At 42.5% G+C, this 22,279-nt stretch overlaps 1 protein-coding gene and 1 long non-coding RNA gene across 2 annotated transcripts; one reads left to right on the top strand and one right to left on the bottom strand.

Moving 5' to 3' along the window:
• The first annotated feature begins 30 nt into the window (after positions 1 to 30).
• On the top strand, positions 31 to 4,703 carry LOC133405861 (uncharacterized). The gene is made up of 4 exons (XR_009768996.1): positions 31 to 873; positions 3,189 to 3,282; positions 3,632 to 3,707; positions 4,261 to 4,703. It is a non-coding gene; the product is annotated as an uncharacterized LOC133405861 (long non-coding RNA).
• Positions 3,707 to 6,491, bottom strand: LOC133405859 (angiopoietin-related protein 4-like). The gene is made up of 7 exons (XM_061682837.1): positions 6,007 to 6,491; positions 5,767 to 5,877; positions 5,605 to 5,692; positions 5,001 to 5,114; positions 4,812 to 4,907; positions 4,439 to 4,720; positions 3,707 to 4,360 (listed from the first exon to the last, which is right to left on the bottom strand). Exons 1-7 carry the CDS (start codon positions 6,433 to 6,435, stop codon positions 4,185 to 4,187), a joined length of 1,296 nt encoding a protein of 431 aa, XP_061538821.1. The 5' UTR covers positions 6,436 to 6,491; the 3' UTR covers positions 3,707 to 4,184.
• Positions 6,492 to 22,279: the final 15,788 nt, after the last annotated feature.

Genomic DNA, 22,279 nt, shown 5'->3' with positions numbered 1-22,279 from the left:
CTTGTTTTACGTTATTTATTTATTTTTAATGTTGAAGTAACCGCTGCTAATAATCCGAATTGTTTTTAGTGAGTTAAGTATTGTTATGCCCTTATATGCGATCAAGGATAACAGGCGCTTTATGACCTCTGGTGGTAACAATGCACATTCTCTTGAGTGTGGCACATCAAGGGCGGGCCTTTTATTACAGCTCGTGTCGTCATCAAAGATGAAACAGGAAAAAAACAACAACGGAGGAACATTCTAAATGACAATATTTTAAGATTCAAAGTTGGCTCAAGTCATGGGGCGTGCGTTGTAGCCGATGGCAGCGTACTCGGTGTGAAAAGCAGAGAACAATGGTGGTGATTATTTTCACCGAATTTGAAGAGAATGAAACCAGTCGACCGTCGTTTGTCATTGTATCTGGTCTTTTGTAATCGGGGGTATTTAAACACGCCCGTTCAAAATGATCTTAATCTAAATTTGTGCGCTCGGACTCGACTTCCGCTGAACCCAAAAACTGGGATCATTCAAGGTGCAGAACAGTTGATTTGAATTATTTAAAGTCTTAAGAACGCTCACCTTTGACCTAAGCTCTTTCACCAAAAGACATCATCAGTGGAGCCCCGATTTGTCGATTCACTGGAAACCGATAGAAACGTCAGATTACTGATACTTTCCCCCTTGGTATTTGAGGTGCTAATGAAGGCGTTTAGTCATATGAAAATATAGCAGAAGTGAAGGAAAGAGAAGCAATTGATGCACGAGTGAGAGCGGAGTTTCAAATGAGGGAAGACGAGGGCAGTTGGTGTTCAGAGAGGACGACGCAGGATAGGCTTACATGATAGACGACGACACGCTGTGCCCACCCCTAACGGGACATCCCGAAAGGTAAAGAAGTTACTATTTGACATTTACTGTTAACATACTGTTATTTAAAACAATTTTGCTTGACTTGTAGACCCAAATGTCACAGTCTACTGTATATGAATACGCAGCAAATGAAATGGGATATGCATGACGTGTCACATTTGGAAGCCAAAGAGAATCCAATTAGACTGCATGGGGGAACAAACTTTTGGTGCTCAAGCGCTACTTTGGATTTTTACAATGGACACACGGGCCAGGTCATTTGTCATTTGTAGATCAAAAGAAATAGTTAAACATTATTTACTCAAATAGTTAAATAATATTGGGTTCTTTAAATGCACTATATTGGCAAAAATATTCGATCACCTGCCTTGACTTACATATGATTTTACGTGATTCCCCATTCTAAATACGATGTTGGGCAAGGCTTTCAAGAAGGTTTAGGAGTGAGTTTATGGGAATTTCGGCCCGTTCTTCCTGGAGCATATTTTTGAGGTCACACACTGATGTTGGACGAGAAGGCCTGGCTTACTGTCCACTCGAAATCAAACCAAAGGTGTTCTATCGGGCTGAGGGCAGGACTCTGCGCAGGCCATTGAAGTTCGTCCATACCAAATCCTCTCATCCATGTCTTTATAGACCTTGCTTGGTCCACTGGTGCAGAGACACATTGGACCAGGAAGGGGTCATCTCCAAACTGTTGAACTGTCCGGAATCTCTGGGTATGCTGAAACATTCAGAGTTCCCTTCACTGGAGCTCAGGGGCTAATATTTTGGACATTTCAAACTTTGTGGGAATCTAGTTTGGAGATGGCACCTTCCTCTTCCAACATAACTGTGCATCAGTGCACAAATCAAGGTACATAAAGACAGATGAGTTTGATGTGGATGAATTTGACTGGGCTGCACAATCCTGACCTCAACCCTATAGAACACTTTTGGATGAATTCGAGCGGAGACTGAGAACGAGGCCTTCTCGTCCAACATCAGTGTCTAAACCTCACAAATGCGCCTCTGGAAAAATGGTCATAAATACCCATAAACACACTCCTAAACCTTGTGGAAAGCCTTTCCAGAAGAGTTTAAGATGTTATAATTGCAGAGGGTCGACCAATGTTATATTAAAGCCTATGGATTATGAATGGGATGTCACATAAATTCATATCTCAGTCAAGGTGGGCGAGTGAATACTTTTGGCAATATATTCTCTTCTTCTTTTCCTTTCGGCTTGTCCCGTTCGGGGTCGCCACAGCGTGTCATCCTTTTCCATGTAAGGCTATCTCCTGCATCCTCCTCTCGAACACCAACTGCCCTCATGTCTTTCCTCACGACATCCATCCACCTTCTCTTTGGTCTTCCTCTAGCTCTCTTGCCTGGCAGCTCCATCCTCATCACCCTCCTACCAATATTCTCACTATCTCTCCTCTGGACGTGTCCATACCATCGAAGTCTCTTTGTCTCCAAAACATCTATCCTTGGCTGTCCCTCTGATGAGCTCATTTCTAATTTTGTCCAACCTGGCCACTGCTAGGGCGACCCTCAACATCTTCCATTTCCGCCACCTCCAGCTCTGCTTCCTGTTGTCTCTTCAGTGCCACTGTCTCTAATCCGTACATCATGGCTGGCCTCACCATTGTTTTATAAACTTTGCCCTTCACCTAGCAGAGACTCTTCTGTCACATAACACACCTGACACCTTCCTCCACCCGTTTCTTCACTTCCTGACCACACTCACCATTGCTCTGGACTGTTGACCCCAAGTATGTAAAGTCCTCCACCCTTGCTATCTCTTCTACCTGTAGCCTCACTCTTCCCCCACCACCCCTCTCATTCATGCACATATATTTTGTCTTACTTCGGCTAATCCTCATTCCTCTGCTTTCCAGTGCATGCCTCCATCTTTCTAACTGTTCCTCCACCTGCTCCCTGCTTTCACTGCAGATCACAATGTCATCTTGTTTGGCAATATATTGTATACTGTTTTATTTAATTTACAATATATCAATTAACGAATTATACATTAGATAAATGAAAAACAATAATAAATAAAGACAAAGAATTTTAAACTAATAAAATTATTAATTATATTTAAAGTTTTATGATTTATAATCGTTTTAATGATTATCAATGAAACAATTTTGGGAATTTTGACATTTCAAATGTATATGTAAAATAATGCTTATTTTATTGACGAATCGATAAACCAATGACTCGATTCGATAAATGAACACAAAGTAAATAATGTGTCATGAACTGCCCTGCAGTACTATTGTTGGAGCCTGGGTGGCGCTTTGCGCCCTCTCACCCTCTCTCTCCCCTCCCCGCTCTCTTTCCAGCACCTTCCTCAAGCCGAGCACCTGTCACCAATCAGCCCTCGTCACCACCCGCATATAAACCTGCCTGGTCCTGTAAATCCTCGCTACTACTACTGTGTGTACATTGAGGGAAAAAAATGAAATTTAAATGATTTTAGCAAATGCCTGCAATATAACAGAGTGAAAAATTGAAGAGGGTCTGAATACTTTCCGTACCCACTGTACATTCATTTACTTCCCATTATTTGGGAAGTAAATTCCCATTATTTTTTCTGATGGGAATGCAAATCCCCCTCAAATGCCACTACTTTATCCACAGATGTTTGTCCAATACTAAAGCTATATACTCGGAAAGAAAAACTTAAGTAATTAAAAAAAAAAAGCAAAAATCCATACAAAAAAATATAAAAACTCTCAGACATATAGTCTAAACTGCTATTGTGTTGCTTTTTTTTTTTTGCCAGGATAAGAAATAAAAAAATGATGGCTCAATGGATGAATAGCATGTGGTGAAATGGACCACTGACTGCAGCATGAGCGGTGAGTGGTGGAGTGAATGTGAGCCTGAATGCTTGTCTGTCTGTATCATACAGGAATGCTCCCTATAATTGACTGGCGACCAGTCCTGGGTGTTTAATTAAACATTGTGTGGAATTTTTAACTACTGTATTATTTACCAGGGACACAAACCTTATGAAAAACACTTTTCATTCAGTTCTTACAAATGGTATATTTGAATACAAAATATTGAAGAAAATAATACACAGATTATATATATATATATATATATATATATATTTTTTTTTTTAAAGCCCTTATAAAGGGAATACTTGTAACTGTCAATGTGACTGAGAGAAATCTTATGGCATAGCAATATATGATAATTCAGTGCAATAAACAGATGATAAATCGGCGTGTTGAGTTTGTCAGCCTAGTTACATTTTTCGTTGTTCCATCACAAATGCATCATGTTTTCCCAGCTTGGTTTGGTCCTCTGCTGCATACATGCGTAAGAATCTATTGCTGGTTTATTGAAATCGGTGCAAGCTTCATAAGAGTTGTCCTTAAAGAATTGTTTTGCCTCTTTGCGTAGGTCCAAAACATCCTCCTTGGCCTGGCCCTGAGCGTGGCGGGTCTTCTGGGATATTTGCCGTTGAGGTTTGAGGCGCCGCAGTTGCTGAACCACCAACCTCCTGCAACAAAATGACCAGTTAGAATCCATGCTGTTGTTCTGTCACGCTTGACGTGAACAGATCAGATGAAGATCTCACCTGAGTGAAGATCAGCACAGTTGACGTCCGCGGCGAGATCACTGTCGCGGTCGGCTGTAGAGAAAGGAAGACCCGAGGCACCCGTCAGAATGCCTCCCCCCTGAACTCCAGATGTAGAATCTTCCTCGAGGTGGAGAGTGTAGTTTTTGTCCTCTCCATCAAGTTGGATGCGATAGTGTGTCGCTTGAGTCTCTCCCGCCCAATCCGTGAGCTCCACCTGGAGCAGGTACTGGCCTTGTTCGGAGATTGCGTGAATGTTCTCCAAGCCCAACCAAAACTCTCCTGAGGGGAAGGGAATCATCCATTATTCTTACTGGGGTTCTTTGGTACAATTTGTGATGTATTCCATGTATAACGTTGACATTGGCCTCACCATTCAGGCTGCCAAAGCCTTTTTTGTAGCTGCCCCAAAGCTGATTAAAGTTTTGCGAGCCATCAAAACGTTTCTGAATGACGTTCCATCCACCTTCTGTGAAAGCAACAAAGAGAAGTTGAGCTTTCAGGCTGAAAGTAGGTAATCGAGACAGATTTAGGATTAGAGTTAGGCGTCTTCTTGCCTCACCTGAGGTCATTTCGCAGAGGGCGTTGAACGGCTGCGAGTTCTGTGCCTGGATTGTGTATATGCCGCTGGCTCGTTGCCCTTGTACAAACAGATCGTGGCAATCCCGAGCTAGACCTGAGCAAAACAAAACAAACAGATCAAATAGTTGTACATAAGTCTTCAGCTGCTCAACTATATCGTTGCTGCCATGCTCAAAGATTGTCACACATGTTGGTGCCAAAAGGAACGACAATGATTGTTGAGATCATGCAGTGGAAGCCAGTGCCCTCCTTTTCCTGATCTTTGGACTGTCTGCAAACAGCCCTGCCAACAAGTCAAACTTTGTTCTTGGAGGAACAAAGGTTTAGTTTTGATTTTGAAATGTATCACTTTAAATAGCTCATCCGTCTTTGCCGCTAGTTGTCATGACACTGACATTTACCACACTGTCAAAGTTCAACATATTGAACATTTAATATTAGTTTTGGTTTCCACACCAGAACATGTGACATTATGCAAGATACATGTCACTGAGAGCTCTAATATTTGACTTTGAACACATTTCTGTAGCTCATTTGCAGCACTAAAGTAGTGACTATTCACTTTTTCACTGTTATTTAATGACCTGTTTTGGCATCGCTCAGCGCCGCATCTCCCCTCAGTGTTGTCTCCTCATCCCTTCGCCTGAGGAATTTGACTCTCCTATGTGCAACCTGGAGTAATGACAGAGACTGTCAGTCGCAATGGACAAAAGCACACTGTTGTGCGTTTTGGTCTCGCAACTCACCTTGCTCTGCAGTGTCTGCAGGTGTACACTCTGCTTGTCCAGTTTGTCTTGTTGCTGCTTGATTTTGTCCACCAACTGGTCGATGCGTCTGTTCTGCGCTGCCAAGGCTCTCTGGAAACACACATTGGAAGAATGTCATACACCCAACATCTTTCTGTCAGGCAGTGGAGGTGATGCAGTATGTTTGTAGTTGTTGAAGCCACTCCCACCATGTAACAACTGAAGCTTCTTTCTGCTCACCTGGATAAATGACATTGTTGAGTTGTTGTCTCTGAAGCTGACTTCCGGTGTCACTTTAAGCATTTCATCCACGTTCTTCTCAAGTGTGTTCATGCGGGAGCGGATCTCCTTGGCCTGCTTCACCACTTGCTCATCTATCCTTTCCTCCCCCTCCCGTCTGGCCTTCAGGGCTGCGTCTTGCTCGCGTTGCTTTCTCTCCAGTGTGGCGACCGTGGCGTTGAAGGCTTTCAGTTGGCTGCTGACGTCCCTCATCTGAACTTTGGTCTTGTCTACATGCTCCTTGAGACCCTGGCCCAGCTGCAGCAGGCCGTGGGCCACCACGTTGACGTCGTCCCAGGAGGCGTACTTGTCCCTTCTGTCCACGGGGAAACCCGCTGCTGCATTTGAAAGCAACACTGGGACAAAGATGACAATCTGAACCGTCTTCATCTTTGGGCTGTTTCGATTCGAATGCTGATCTTGTTGTTGTGTGCTGGCGATGCAATTGTGAGGTATTTATAGCTGAGCGCTGCAGCAGAGGACTGTGCTGATTGGCCGCAAGGCTTTGGAGGTGGGCATGGAGGAAGGTTTAAATGGAAACATTTCATAGTGGTCACCACTTGTAAAATGATGCAATGAAACGTCTACATTTCTGGCCGATGTAAAATATTATACTACTATTATTATTTTGCAGTTGAAGCAGCATTTTTGTTGATGTAATACTTTATTTCTGACACCATATATTAATGCAATGTTTAAATGTTTAATTATTAATGTCAAATATTTGTTTTTCACTTTTTAATGGACCCAATCAACCTTAAACTTTATATCAGAATAACAACTCCAGCATCACTCATTTCTCTAAAGAAAATAAAAACAAATTGTTACATGGATGGATAATATGAAATAATATACATCCAACCATCTATTTATTTTCCATTCCACTTGCCATCAATAGGATCACACCTATATGAAAATTAATCATGATTCTGTATAAGTTTCAAGCATGAATTAAGTACATTTGCAATCATGCCCTTAAACACTTTTTGTAGTTCTCCAATTCCCATTAAAGTCGCAGTGAAAATTCACAAATCAAGTGAAGATAACTATTATATATATATAGCCTAGCCCAGAAAAACAAATTCTAGGAAGTAAAATATTGTTTATGTGAATCAGCGTACTGGGCCAGTAGCTGCTAGTTTTCAACCAGGAATCAGGAATGCTCGGGAGAACTTGTGGGAAGTAGGGGAAAGTTCACCCTGCAGGGCTTTTTACACCCTGACATCAAAATCCCAAACAATGGCACACACACGAGGACACGCACACCCAGACACAAGTCATGTGGTTAACGCCCCGCACAATCACTGAATACACACACGCGTACAGTCTGTTTAGACAGACTCAAAACTACATGATAGTATAAAACAGATTTTTACGGAGTATACAGTGTCTGGCTCAGTAAGCAAAATCTTTTTTTTTTTTTTTTTGCGATTACTACAAAGTGAGAAGTCTGAAGAAGATTCTTGTTGGTGTATTCAGTCAGTCAGCAAAGCTTCCAACTTTTAGGGCAACACTAAAGCCAAGAAAGTAATAGTTCTCAAACGTTGTTCACCAAGTACCACCTAAAAAAAAAAGTTTTAGCTCTTTAAGTGGCACCATAACAACCAACATTGAAATACAGTAGCATAGTAGGCCTTGCTGTTCATAAAAAAAAAATTGTCCCTAAAGTATATTATTATTTATTATAAGCCACTGTAACATTATGCACAGTTTGAACATTAACACTGTTTAAATCTAGGATAGCTAAAAAAAAAAAAAAAAAAGCTGTACTAAAATAATGATTCGATTAACATTTATTACACATAATAGTTAAATAAAATTGCATCTAAGTTTAAAAACAAACAGTTCTTTAAGATTAAATGTAAATGTATTGTACTAAAAGTTAAAATAAAACTGAACTGATTATTTTGGAGCCTATCTACCACGAGTGCTACAAGTACCACACTTTGAGAATCACTGGCCGACTGTAAATCAGGGTTGAGTAAAATATGACCGGCAGGTCACATAAAGTCCGTTCCTTTTTTTAATTCGCCCCACCGAGCATTTACATTATCAAGAGTCCTGTGATATTTGTTGCAGTAATTTTAGCTGTTTTGTTCCCTTAAAATTGGATAATTAAATAATTTTGCAAATTGTAAATCGTAATTTGTTAGTATTGATATTTTTTTGTGAAAAAAAGTCATTTGTCAATTGGTTAGTTTATTTCAAAACTAAAAATATTAAAATAATTTTACACCTACATTAAAAATGGTACTATTTATTATAGTTCAAATGTAATCATAATTTTGATTAAATAATGGGTTGATTAATTACAATTAAATGAATTTTAAATAATACAAGAATAAAATGAGAATTTATTTTATTATTTAAAAAAAATCATGTTTTGTTATACCATACACATTTTAACTTTCTACAAAATATCGTAGTCTGCAAAATTGTTTTAAATGTCCGTTGATCTAGAAGAACATTGGTGCGATGTAGAGGGCATGCCAGTCCATGGCGCTGATCCGAAGCACGTTTCCCTGCTGCCGCTCTCCACGTATCCCTTAGAATCCTCTTCCTCAGCTGACGTAAGGCACAGCACAGCGTCCGTAGCTGGTGAGCTGGACGCCTGCATGTCAGAACATACTGTTCCATTTGAGGTTAAGCCTACTTAAAACAATGTTTTCTCTTTGGTGGAAGAAATGTGTAACAGTAATTGAGAGAAGCCCAGGAAGAGGTATAAGGCAATTAAGTTATTGTTTAAGGATCTTAATTTAATTTAATTTCCTCACTATAACGCTTTTGTCAGATGTTGACTATAATGTCATATCCTTCTCTATATAATGTCACCAGACAATAAACCCAGCTTGGTTTTATTTGGGGAACAGTCTTCTGTTTTTGCTCTCAGCACTTTCTTTCTTTTCTTTTCTTTTCTATGATAAACTGATGAAATGATCAGCATCCCAGAATGGACACATAAAGCAAAATGGAAAGAATGCGAATATACTGTATTTATATACAGCGGGACCTCAATATATTATAACGTTGTAGAAAATGTCTCTTATTTCAGTAAATTAAATACCAAATAGTTATCAAGTACCCTTTGTTGTAAACAAAAAATCAAAAATAAATTGATATATAAGTTCCTGAACTCTGATTCCAGTACCAAATGTTTAGATGTGTAGTGATGTTCTACACTAAAAGCACTTCACCAATTAAAAAATCTGACATCTAGGCCAGAGTTGGGCAAATCTTTGTGCTCAAGGGCCACATTTAATTTTTAAAATGAACAGACAAAAAAAGATGAAATGTGTACATAAAATACTTTATTTCCATCCATGCATTTTCTGAGCCGCTTCTCCTCACTAGGGTCGCGGGCGTGCTGGAGCCTATCCCAGCTGTCATCGGGCAGGAGGCGGGGTACACCCTGAACTGGTTGCCAGCCAATCGCAGGGCACATACAAACAAACAACCATTCGCGCTCACAGTCATGCCTACGGGCAATTTAGAGTCTCCAATTCATGCATGTTTTTGGGATGTGGGAGGAAACCGGAGTGCCCGGAGGAAAACCTACCCGGTTGAACCCGGGTCTCAGAACTGTGAGGCTGACGCTCTAACCAGTCGGCCACCGTGCCGCCTACTTCATTTTAATAATGAAATAATTAATGATAGTTTTTATTGTACTACTTATAATGAGCTTATTTATAATCAATAAAGCAATTATTTAATACAATTAATTCATCCATCCGTTTTCTTCCGCTTACCGGTGAAGTCACGGGGGCGACAGCTTAAGTTGGGGGCCCGAGGCGTTCTCAGGCCAGCCAGACTTTAGTCTCTCCTGTGCATCCTCGGTTGTCCCCGGGGCCTGCTCCTGGTGGGATGTGCCTGGAACATCCAGGCAGGCGTCCGGGGGGCATCCTAACCAGATACCCGAACCACCTCATCTGGCTCCTCTCGATGCGGAGGAGCAGCGACTCGACTCTGAGCCCCTCCCAGATGACCGAGCTTCTCACCCTATCTCTAAGGGAGAACTCATGCGGAGGAAACTCATTTTGGGCCACTTGTATCCGCGATCTAGTTCTTTCGCTCACGAGCCACAGCTCGTGGTCATAGGTGAGGGTAGGAACGTAGATTGACCGGTAGATTGAGAGCTTCGCCTTTCGGCCGAGCTACTTCCTCACCACGACAGACCGATACAGAGTCCGCATTACTACAGGGAGGCTGAGAAATGTGATGCCCTTATAGTTGGAACACACCCTCCGGTCCGGTCAAAAGGGGCACTGTCCCTGATGTTGCAGAGGCGTATCAACCAAGACAGCCCCACAACATCCAGAGCCTTCAGGTATTACGGTTGGATCTCATCTACCCCGGGGGCCCTGCCACCGAGGAGCTTTTCCAACCACCTCAGTAACCTCAACCCCAGTGATAGGAGAACTCGCCTCAGAGTTCCCAGACTCTGCTTCCTCATGGTAAGGCGTGTCAGTGGAATTGAGGTCTTCGGAGTATTCGGCCCACCGACTCACAATGTCCTGAGTTGAGGACGTCCCCGCTATACATAGTGTTGATGGTGCACTGCTTCCCCCTCCTGAGAAGCCTGATGGTGCACTGCTTCCCCCTCCTGAGAAGCCGGATGGTGGACCAGAATTTCCTAGAAGCCGTCCGGAAGTCATTCTCCATGGCCTCACCGAGCTCTTCCCATGCCCGGGTTTTTACATTTCACTCTGCCAGCCGGTACCCATCAGCTGCATCCGGAGTCCCACAGGGCAAAAAGTCCCGATAGGACTCCTTCTTCAGCTCGATCCCTTACCACTGGTGTCCACCAGTGGGTTCGCCGCCACGACAAGCACCAACCAGCTTACGCCCACAGCTCCGGTCGGCCGCCTCAACAATTTAGGTGCGGAACATGGTCCACTCAGACTCACTTTCCCCTCTTTCCCCTGGGACATGGACGAAGTTCTGCCAGAGGTGGGAGTCGCAACTCCTTCTGACATGGGAGTCTGCCAGACCTTCCCAACAGACCCTCACAATACATTTGGATCTGCCAGGTCAGACTGGCTTCCAACCCCCGCCATCGGAGCCAACTCACCAGTGGAGAGCTCCACCCCTCTCTTCAGCCGAGTGTCCAAGACATGCGGTCGCAAGTCCGATGACACGACCAGAAAGTTAATCATTGAATTGCGGCCTTTGGTGTCGTGGTTCCAAGTGCACATGTGAACACCCTTTTGTCTGAACATGGTGTTCATATGGACAGTCCATGACGAGCACATAAGTCCACTATTAGAACACTACTCTGGTTCTGGTTGGGGGGGGGGGGCGTTCCTACCAATGATGCCCTTCCAGGTCTCATTGTGTCCTTGCTCACGTGAGCATTGAAATTCCCGAGCAGAATGAGGGAGTCCCCAGCGGGTCTTCTGTAGCCGGGGATCGGACTACCAGCCTCTTTGGGCTGTACCTGCTGCACCTCGCCAGGCTCTCTCCTTGAGGCCCACTCCCAGGCCTGGCTGCAGAGGGCCCCGGTGACCAGCGTCCGGGCAAGGGAAACCTAGGTCCATTTATATTTATCATCATAAGAAGGCTATGAGCCGTACTTTGTCTGCTCCCTCACCTCGGACCTCTTTGCCATGAGTGACCCTACCATGGGCGAAAAGTCCCAGTCCTTAGGTCTTAGGCTCATCACGACACACAAACCCATCCACCACGATAAGGTGACATCTCAAGGAGGGGAGAATTAATTAATACAAATTTGAATTTTATATCATCCATCCATTTTCAACACCGCTTATCCTGGTTAGGGTCACGGGTCGCTGGAGCCTATCCCAGCTGACTTCGGGCGAAAGGCAGACTACACCCTGAACTGATCGACAGTCAGTCGCAGGGCACATATAGACATGGACAACCATTCGCCCTCACATTCACACCGTCACTGAGTGGGAACTGAACCCACGCTGCCCACACCAAAGTCAGGCGAGTGTACCACTACACCATCAGTGGCTTGTTAAATATATCCATCCATCCATCCATTTTCATTTACCGCTTATCCTCAGTAGGATCGGGGGCTGCTGGAGCCTATCCCAGCTATCTTTGGGCGGGTGGCGGGGTAGACTGAACTGGTCACCAGCCAATCGCAGGGCACATAGAAACAAACACTCATTCGCGCTCACATTCACACCTAAGGGCAATTTAGAGTTTCCAAGCAACCTACCATGCATGTTTTTGGGATGTGGGAGGAAAGAGTGCCCGGAGAAAACCCTCCCAGGCACAGGGAGAACATGCAAACTCCTCACAGGCGGGCCGGGATTTGAACCCCGGTCGTCAGAACTGTAAGGCAGATGTGCTAACCAGTCGTCCACCGAGCCGCCTGTTAAATATATATATATACACACACACACACGCTTCCTGACAGGCAGGACACAGCAGGTGAGGCTGGGGGAGACCACCTCATCCACATGCAACATCAGCAATGGGGCACCCCAAGGTTGTGTCCTCTCTCCGCTGCTCTTCTCTCTCTACACTAACGACTGCACCTCAACGTGCCTGGCTGTCAAACTCCTGAAGTTTGCAGATGACACCACTGTCATCGGCCTCATCAAGGACCGTGACGAGTCTGCATATCGACAGGAAGTGGAGCGACTGGAGCTGTGGTGAGGCCGACATAACCTGGAGCTGAACACGCTCAAGACTGTAGATGATTGTGGACTTCAGGAGGCATCCTTCGCCACAGCTGCCCCTCACTTTGTCCAGCTGCCTCGTGTCAACCGTCGAGACCTTCAAATTCCTGGGAATCAAAGTCTCTCAGGACCTGAAGTGGGGGATCAACATCAACTCCGATCTCAAAAAGGCCCAGCAGAGGATGTACTTCCTGCGGCTTCTGAGAAAGCACGGCCTGTCACGGGATCTGCTGAGGCAGTTCTACACAGCGGTCATCGAATCAGTCCTGTGTTCTTCCATCACAGTCTGGTTTGGTGCTGCGACAAAAAAGGACAAACTCCGACTGCAACTGCAACGGACCATCAAAACTGCTGAAAGTATTGTCGGTACCCTACCCACCCTTGAGGACGCTGCCAGAACTAAGACAAGAGCGTGCAAAATCCTCTCGGACCCTCCACATCCCGGTCACCTGCTCTTCCGGCTCCTTCCCTCAGGTAGGCGCTACCGATCAACGCAGACTAGAACTAGCAGACATTCCAACAGCTTTTTCCCTTCTTAACTTCTTAAACAGCTAACTTACAATTCCCTTGCAACATGCTGCCAATTTCTTTTGTCTGAGTTTGTTGTCACAAATTTGTCGGGCCAATTATATACTACTCGTGCACTCACTATAGTCTCGCCACATACACTATTTGCATATCTGTTGTTGACCAATACTGGGCACTCATGCCAGAGTAGGATCTGCCCCATCTTCACACTGATTGAGGAGTATCTGCAACATTTGCACAATCAACATTGTCCCAGATTATCGCACTACTCGTCACTTTAAACTGCATGAAGTCTCGGCGCCCTTTGCACAATGGTCATTGCACCGGACTATTGCGAGATTAGTCATTCAAACTGCATTAAGTGCTAGAGGACTCTGCATCTTTTTTCATAATTGTCAAAACAAAAAAACATACAAAAAATTGGACCGGCATTACCAGATAACTCTTAATTGCTCAGTGACTGTTTTTCTCAATGTCTTTATGTCTCAAAAGTGTTCTCTGTCAATTGACTTTTGTCGTACTAGAGCGGCTCCCCAACGACCGGAGACAAATTCCTTGTGTGTTTTTTCGACATAGTTGGCAAATAAAAATGATTCTGATTCTGACAACTTGTACTTTTTTTGTTTATTCACACTAAATTAACTTACCGGTTATTTAAAGACATTACAAAATTATTAATAAATTTTAATTAACCAATAAATGCAACAAAAATTACAGGACTCTTGACAATGACAGATGAAAGAGTATATGTGGCAATATGCGGTCATATTTTGGGTGCGCCTGGTTTAGCCAATTGTGAGCATCTAAATTAAAACAATCTTTGACTCTATTTGAATTTTTTTCTAAAAGTCTTGCTGGAGGTTGTTCACCATTCAATTTTCCTCAAACTAAATTTAAAACATTTCCAGTTTTTCTGCAGCAAATAAAACACGACACAATCAGTCAAACCCTTCGGAATAATTCTTGATGATGGATGGATGGATGTTTTTTATCCCTTGAACGTCCCCAAGCATTCCATAATTTTTGTTAATGATCCTCGAGGCCGCTGCAGATGTGACGACAACAACATATGTCCCATCACCTCTGCACGTGCACAGCACACGAGCTTCCTTCCACTGGGTAGAATGTGATTTTAGATACCAGTGGGTTAGTGTGTGAAAGGTGAGCCTGTCGTCACGTGCCTGCTCTATTGCATCAGCCAGTTTGAAATGCTGCTGCTGGATCACAAATAAGAAGTCGGTACACTCACCGGCCATAATAATGCACACTAATAAAAGATGTGTCCAAAATGTTGCCATAAAGACATCGTTGATCATTGTTTTATACTACTGCAAACTGCAGTGATAAACATACACTACAGACAAATTAATAGCGCTCTGACACTGTCATAATTATAAGCCAGTCAGTTAGTTAGGTGGTGTCCCACAGGGACATGCTTGGACCAGTACTGTTCAGTCTTTACATGCTTCCCTTAGGAATTATTATTTAAAAACACTCTCTTACCTTTCACTGCTATGCGGGTGGTACACAACTTTATTTATCGAGGAAACCGGTCGGCTATTTAAACTCCAGGTGTGCTTCAAAGACATCAAGAACTAGATGAGTGGTAAATTCTTATTACAGAACTCCGATAAAACTACAACTACTGTCCTTGGCTACCAGCACCTCAGAGGCACGGTCTCAACTGATGCAGCTCTAGATGGCTTTGCAATTATCTTCAGAGGCACCGTAAGGAATTTGGCCTTCTATTTGATCAGGATCTGTCCTTTAATTCCCCAATGCAACAAGAGCCTTTTTTTTCCCTTAAATTTCCTGCCACTTGCTCAGGCAGAAAAACTAGTTCATATTTTTGTGACATTGAGGCTGGATTATGGCAAACTTTGCTTTTAGGTTGTCCAAATCTGTAAAGACCCTCTCGCTGGTCCATAATGGTGGTGAAAAAGTTCTAACCAGAACCAAATTAAGAGATCAAATTTCTCCTGCTAAAACATATTGTGAAAAACAGCTACAGGGGGTTACATTTTTGTAATGTTCGTAATGCATTGACAGAACCCAAATTTGTAGGTAAATCATGATGCTAATCCATAAATATAGAGCACTCAAACAATACTGTAGGAACTGAGCGTACCTTCTTGTGCTGTGTGGTGATGTTACACCATGTGTGTTTTGTAATTGTAATATCATACATTTGTCAGTCTCTGTATACACTACTTGCAAAAGGTTGGGAATATAGTTGGCTTTTTCTGGATCAACCAAAAATGCACTATAACCTTTACACGATGATGTGGGGTGTTTTTTGTTTTGCTCTCACCAAGTTAGCCACCCCTGGTACAGTATCCATCCATCCATCCATCCATCCATTTTCTTTGCCACTTATCCTCACTAGGGCCGCGAGTGTGCTGGAGCCTATCCCAGCTATCTTCGGGCGAGAGGTGGGGTACTTCCTGAACTGGTCGCCAGCCAAACGCAGGGCACATATAAACAAACGATAAGCAAACCTACGGGCAATTTTGAGTTTTCAATCAACCGACCACGCAGGTTTTTGGGATGTGGGTGCAAACTGTTTGTTTGTGCCCTGCAATTGGCTGGCGACCAGTTCAGGGTGTACCCCGCTTTTTGCCCAGAGTAAGCTGGGATAGGCTCCAGCATGCCCGCGACCCTCGTGAGGATAAGCGGTACTGAAAATGGATGGATGCTAGCTAGATACAGTAGCCACCGAGCAAATTTAGCAACATTTAGCAATATTAGTGCTATATCATGCTTCTCGTTCAATTCTAATGTATCAGGTCAAATATTAATTCTTAAACACTTTCTTTTTACCTCAATATTGTTGTGGTCAACAGTCTCGACATGCATCGTTTCCAGGTTCTAAACAGTGCGCAATGAACAAGTTTACACAGTGGCATAAGAATACGTTGTCACATGGCACAAGAAGGCACACCTCTTAACCACCACACGACTTATTGTTTTTCATTGGATCGCTTTATAGTTATGGCCAAGAGGCTTTGTTCGTACCATATGTTTACTGTAATGATGACGTTACTACTGTGCTGGTGTAGGTTGGGTATAGACGACAGTGCGTTCTGGCATAAACCAAGGACTCCCTGTCGCCTCCTATAGCAGCATTGTGATGTGAGAAACATCTTCATATGTATTCTCATCCTTCCATTCTCTGCACCACTTATCCTATTCAGGGTCGCGGGGCGCTGGCTTTTAAAAAATTCCATTTACTTGTACTTGGATGAAAATCCCAGGCAATTTCCGGTGCTGTTCTGCTTCTTGAGCATGCAAAAGAAGCTGATGATCATAAAAATGAAAATACTTTGTTTAAATGTGTATGTTGCTGCCATGAGGAATTCATTTCCTCCTGGAACTAAAAACAGCTGCTATTTGCACTCCAAATGTTGATCCTTTATTCATTCACATACGTAATGACCTTTTACCCAGATTCCACCCACAGAGTATGTATCCTTGTGTCCCTTGCTCTGGGCCCTGTTCTTGCCATTCTTTTTACAATTCCCTTCTCCAGTTTGCACTTTAACCCAGAAAGCAATGTTGTTTTTCTGAGGCCTCTGTACAACACCATACTTCACTTTTTTTTTTTAAAATGGTTTTCTGTTGTACCAAAACACTGTACTGTACTGTACTATCTAATGTTTAAGCCAGTGATTCCCAACCAGTGTGCCGTGAGCGCTTTTCAGGTGTGCCGTGGGACAATATAAAATGTTACTTAATTGCTCCAAAAAATGTTTTATTTACAATAAATAATGTATCTTTGTTCATCTATTTATGTCATTGAGGCATAGTGACAGACAGAACAAATAAATGCTCTTCTCTTCGATGCCAGGAAGTACATACAGTAATTCATGCATCGACTTTTTGTGGCATTTTTGTTTGTTGGTGTGCTGTGAGACTTTTCAATTGTAAAATATGTGCCTTGGCTCCATAAAGGTTGGAAATCACTGGTTTAATCCAAAAGGCAGGCAAGGAAGGTTTATGACTTCTTCCTGATTTGTTCACTGGACCCTATCGAAGGAAAGTAAAAACATGTTTTGCTGCCAACATACATGGACTTTGATGCGCGCTCCGATGTGACGGACCGTTATTGTGCTATCTCCATCCTGTTAGCGCAGCGTTATTTTATTGTTCTGATAAAGATATGTTTTGGCCTCAGACTTTCAAGGTCGGACTATGTAATTTGCACAACGTGTCATGCAATGAGGAAAACCGCTCGAAAATGAACATCTAGTTGTTGTGTATGTACAGTATGGGCCAAAGAGACAACACAAAGGGAACTCGGCGAGGAATAATTTTATGTGTTAAAAACAATAATTCAATTTCAATTTTGGGGGGTTTGAGTAGCGGGCTATTTGACCAGAAGCAGAGTATAGACCTCCCTGATGTCCAGTTTGACAACTGGTTTCCTTATTTTAAAATGTTTTTTTCAAAAGAAAAGGTTATCTTCCAATTACATTTATCCACATTCATTCAGGGCATCATTTCATTGTAATGAATTTGACTTGTACAGCTACTACCGCTCTTCCCCCAAGTAAATTGTTTGGAGTAGCTCAGCAAAAGAGGCCAATAATATTGTGCATGAAGAGTCTTGGTGTTTTTATAACCATTTTCGTATGATACAAGTAATTACCATAAAAACAAACAAACAATCAAACAGACAAACAGGAAAATACATTACGTTCAGTGTTTTTGTGGAGATACATGTAAATACACTCTAAGGAAGTTTTAGCCATCATAGAGTAAATCAAAGAAAAGCAACTCTTGGCCAATGACCCCGAAATCGTGATGGATTTTGGCTGCTCCTCAGTGTTTGTGTGTTGTGGTCAATCAGGGTCACAGAGTTTGAACATATGGGCGAGAGGTCAGGTTGAACGTGAGGAACAAGATGATGAAAACAGATGGAGGAATCTGGACGCTCCATTTGATAATATTAGTTCCATGCAAATCGCGACGGCGAGACAAAAAGCTTGATGTAATCTGCGGGATCTTATTGTCAGCTGTGGCAGAGAGGTACCCAGGGCATAGGAGGACATGGTATTTATAACCTGTGGAGATGGTTGACACAGTTCTGTTCAGAGTAATAGCAGTGTGTGCCTTTACAAACTCAAAACACTTACTGTATAAACTGAAAAATGCTTGAAGATTTTTGCATTTCTGTGAATCACAGACCTATTTCGTTTTTTATATCCGCTGTTTTTGAGAACGACTTCGCAGCTGTGCTGACCAGAGTCGATATCACTAAGATGTACCTTTGGTCTCCTCATCAGAATTACTCATCATCGCCATCATGGAAATGTAGCAACATTTTGAAACTGCGCTCTTATTATAAGCGGTCGAATATTTACACACATACCAGAACAATGTTCAGACTTTTTTCATGTCTTTCCTTTAATTTGTAAAAAAAAAAATTCTCACTGGATGTTCTGGATTTTGCTATATCTCACAGGCTGCTATGTTGACAACAGTGTGTGTAATAAGTGGTTAAATGACACTAAAGTACTTTTTTTTAACATTCTTTTATCATCCACTACATTTTTTTTTTTTTTTTTTTTTTTTTGGTGAAACAAGTCATTTTGCACATGTCCCTGAAATTGCTGTCCACCCTGTCTGTGTGGTGTAACTGCCCCTTTAAGAAATCCTCTGATGTTTGGCATTGCGACCAGCATTTTTTTGCTTTCTTCAATGGAGGCTCAAACAGTGGACAGTTCCAGAATAAATATTATCACTTATGTTTCATAATTTCCGTCATATTATGTGTGTAGTTGGATGTTGTCAAGCTTAACATGTCTACTCTGTTACAGTAAAATATCAATTGATATACAAATCTTTCAGAAATTTGTTAAACAAGACAGTCAGGCTACTAACTCAATCATAGTGCTAAGTGAATGTCCATCATTTGTGCATTAAATGCTGCTATTAGCCAAAAATGTCCACCCTGTCAGCAAACTCACAATTTTGGTTTGCATGCACACTGCGTACAGACTGGACCGTGCAGTCAATTTATTTTTTTAAAACGTGTAGGAGATGGACCAATATGCATTTCTAATAGCATAACATCTTTATAATACAATAAACATGAAGTTCAATGGATAATCTCCATTTTTGGGGTGAAATGGGGATGATGTTTCAAGGGCACATTATGGCGATATTAACTCACCAACTTCTGGCATCAGTGTGTATTTCAGCCCAGGACAATGTGACTACATTCCTCAATTCCTCTCTGCATTTCTTTGTCAGCATGTTTGGTGTCACCTCCCTGGTCTTGCAAGTTCTCTGTTGGATTAAGGTCTGGGGATTTGGCTGGCCACTACATAACATTAATCTCGTTGGTCTGGAGCCAAGATGCTCCTTGCTTGCTCTTGTGTTTGATGCTGTTACATAAACAGGCATAAGATGTTATCTTGTCAAGTATTGTCATATATTCAAACTAATCCATGACCCATGACTGTCAATAGAGCCCCCAGTCACCGGGCGGAAGCCAAAGGACAAACCCTCACTGTGTCGGCACCGCCCACCTTGGGGCACACCCGTCTGCCAAATACGCAAACACGCCCAAAGCCTTACACCGGCACAAATATCAAGCTGTGCAACATTTGTGTTCCGACGCACATTGCGCCATCTACGAATATATCCATCCATCCATCCATTTTCGTAACCGCTTCTCCTCACGCGGGTCGCGGGCGGCTGGAGCCTATCCCAGCTATCTTCGGACGGGAGGCGGTGTACACCCTGAACCGGTCGCCGGCCGATCGCAGGGCACATGGAAACAAACGATCATTTGCGCTCACATTCATACCTGCGGGCAATTTAGAGTTTCCAATTAACCTACCATGCATGTTTTTGGGATGTGGGAAGACACCGGAGTGCCCGGAGGAAACACACCCAAGCACGGGGAGAACATGCGAACTCCACACAGGCGGGGCCGGCATTTGAACCCCGGTCCCCAGAACTGTGAGGCAGATGTGCTAACCAGTCGTCCACTGTGCCGCCTGTTTTATAGATATTGCCCCTAAATCTAACATTCATATTTATATTCAACATGTCGATTTAAGCGTGGGTTTTCTCGCCTCCTGCCCGAAGTGAGCTGGGATAGGCTCCAGCATGCGCGCCACCCTAGTGAGGATAAGCGGTCCAGAAAATGGATGGATGTAGATTTAACATTTCGATTTAGTTTAGATTTAACATTTTTTGTGTCACACTTAAATACATATTTGGATTCAACTATTTAATATATGTCAAAGTTGACAAATACTGTAAATGGAAATATGCGGAAAAGTTACTCCCAAAAATGTAAACATTGTTTGAAGCTAAGCCTAAATGTAACAAAATGTTGTTGTTGTTCCAGCGTGGGCTGCTTTACAAACGGCATCTCATTGTTTGTTTCATGTATTCCATCCATGTAAACAAAGCTACTGTATATCAGACGTATCTGTTGAAATGTACATGGAAATAGATTTGATAAAGGCATGGAATGGAAATTGGGCACTTGTGTAAATCCAGCCTTAATAGTTTATGTTCTGGGCTGCAGACCCCACGCAAAAGATAGCTGGAGCCCACAAAAATACCCCCCCCCCCCCACCCACCCCAAGCGGAGTCTTCTTTCAGCCTTGTTAATTACCCCAGAACCAAATTTAGACAATAGGTCCAAATGATCATCCTGTCAAAAGTTTCTCGTTCTAGGGTAAAGTTCCTGCTGTCAAAATCCGCTGTTCCTGAGATGCCTGGATCATATCCAAAACTTTCTACTAATACTTTGAATGAGAAAATGAGAACGTGTGCTCAAAATGTATCGGGATTCAACAGTTAAAGGCAACCTGGTTTGAAGACTGTTTTGAGGGCATTAGTACTATTAGTATTGGTGATTCATTTCTAGGATGTCCTCCTGTTTCTGCTAGGTCACAGTGACCTGCCAAACCCCGCATTGTTCCTCTCAAGCCACAGGAGAGCTAAGATTTCCTTTTTGACAACTTTGCAGTCAAACACAAGCACGATCAGTTTTTGGGTCACACTATGTAGACAAAGTGCACTGATTGGGATTCAGGGTTACTGTGGTTACTCAATATTCTTTGGTTTTATTTCCTCATTTGAATTACTTGCAGCATAATACAGTAACTTTGAGTACAATTATTATTGCTGGACTGCTGAAAATATATTTTGAGAATATGCACCTTGGAGATTTTCGCAGTCGATTTTTAAGATCTCGTGCGTCACACACAGGTGTAATTTATTTCCATTTGAACATTTAATGAAATAGTTGTATAAATAGGCACTGCTGTTTAATAAAGACATTCTTCCACCTCCCACGTATTAACATGTGACAGACAGGCCTGTGTCATTCTGCAAGATTTATTAAAAAAAAAAAAAAAAAAGTTAAGACACGATAAACGCTGCAGAAACAGACAAGCTCTATTAACGTTCACATTATGACAAATAGTTATGAAATTAGTTATTTACCTTTCATAAAACAGCATTTAAAAAAAAAAACATAAACGAAAAAACTTAATGTTGCTCTGGCTTCTGGGTAAATCTTTGATAGCGAGCCGCCATGTTGTAACAATGGCGTCATCGTCACGGCGGCTCACCCGCCAATTACAGTTGAAATGTTTTAACCACAAATTCAGATGATCTTTTCCACCCGGCCCGCCAAATGCAGCGTGCTAACGACGATGTTCTGTGAAATAACTGGCTATGACCGCTTTGTATTGAAAAGCTAATAGGCCAGTGCTTTTCAAACAATGCCACTTCAAAAATAAGTCCATGAGTAAGTTCGAAGTACCACCATGATGATCAACATTAAAATACAGTGACATCGTCGGCCCGTGTTGTTGAGGTGCAGGTTTTATTTCTAAAAAGTATATTTAATATTATGCACAGTTGGAACATACGGAAGCGTATTGCATTCACTTGGATTAATAAAAAACCTCCTGTTTTTCTGAGTCATTTTTTTGAGGGCTTTGTTTTTCTGACTATTTGTTTCAGTTTTTCTGACTAATTTTTTTCCATCTGTTTTTCTGACTAATTTTTTTCTGTTATCGGGA

The sequence above is a fragment of the Phycodurus eques genome, chromosome 8, assembly GCF_024500275.1.
Source record: "Phycodurus eques isolate BA_2022a chromosome 8, UOR_Pequ_1.1, whole genome shotgun sequence".
Taxonomy (NCBI): Eukaryota; Metazoa; Chordata; class Actinopteri; order Syngnathiformes; family Syngnathidae; genus Phycodurus; species Phycodurus eques.
This window is presented reverse-complemented; position numbering and strand designations above follow the sequence as displayed.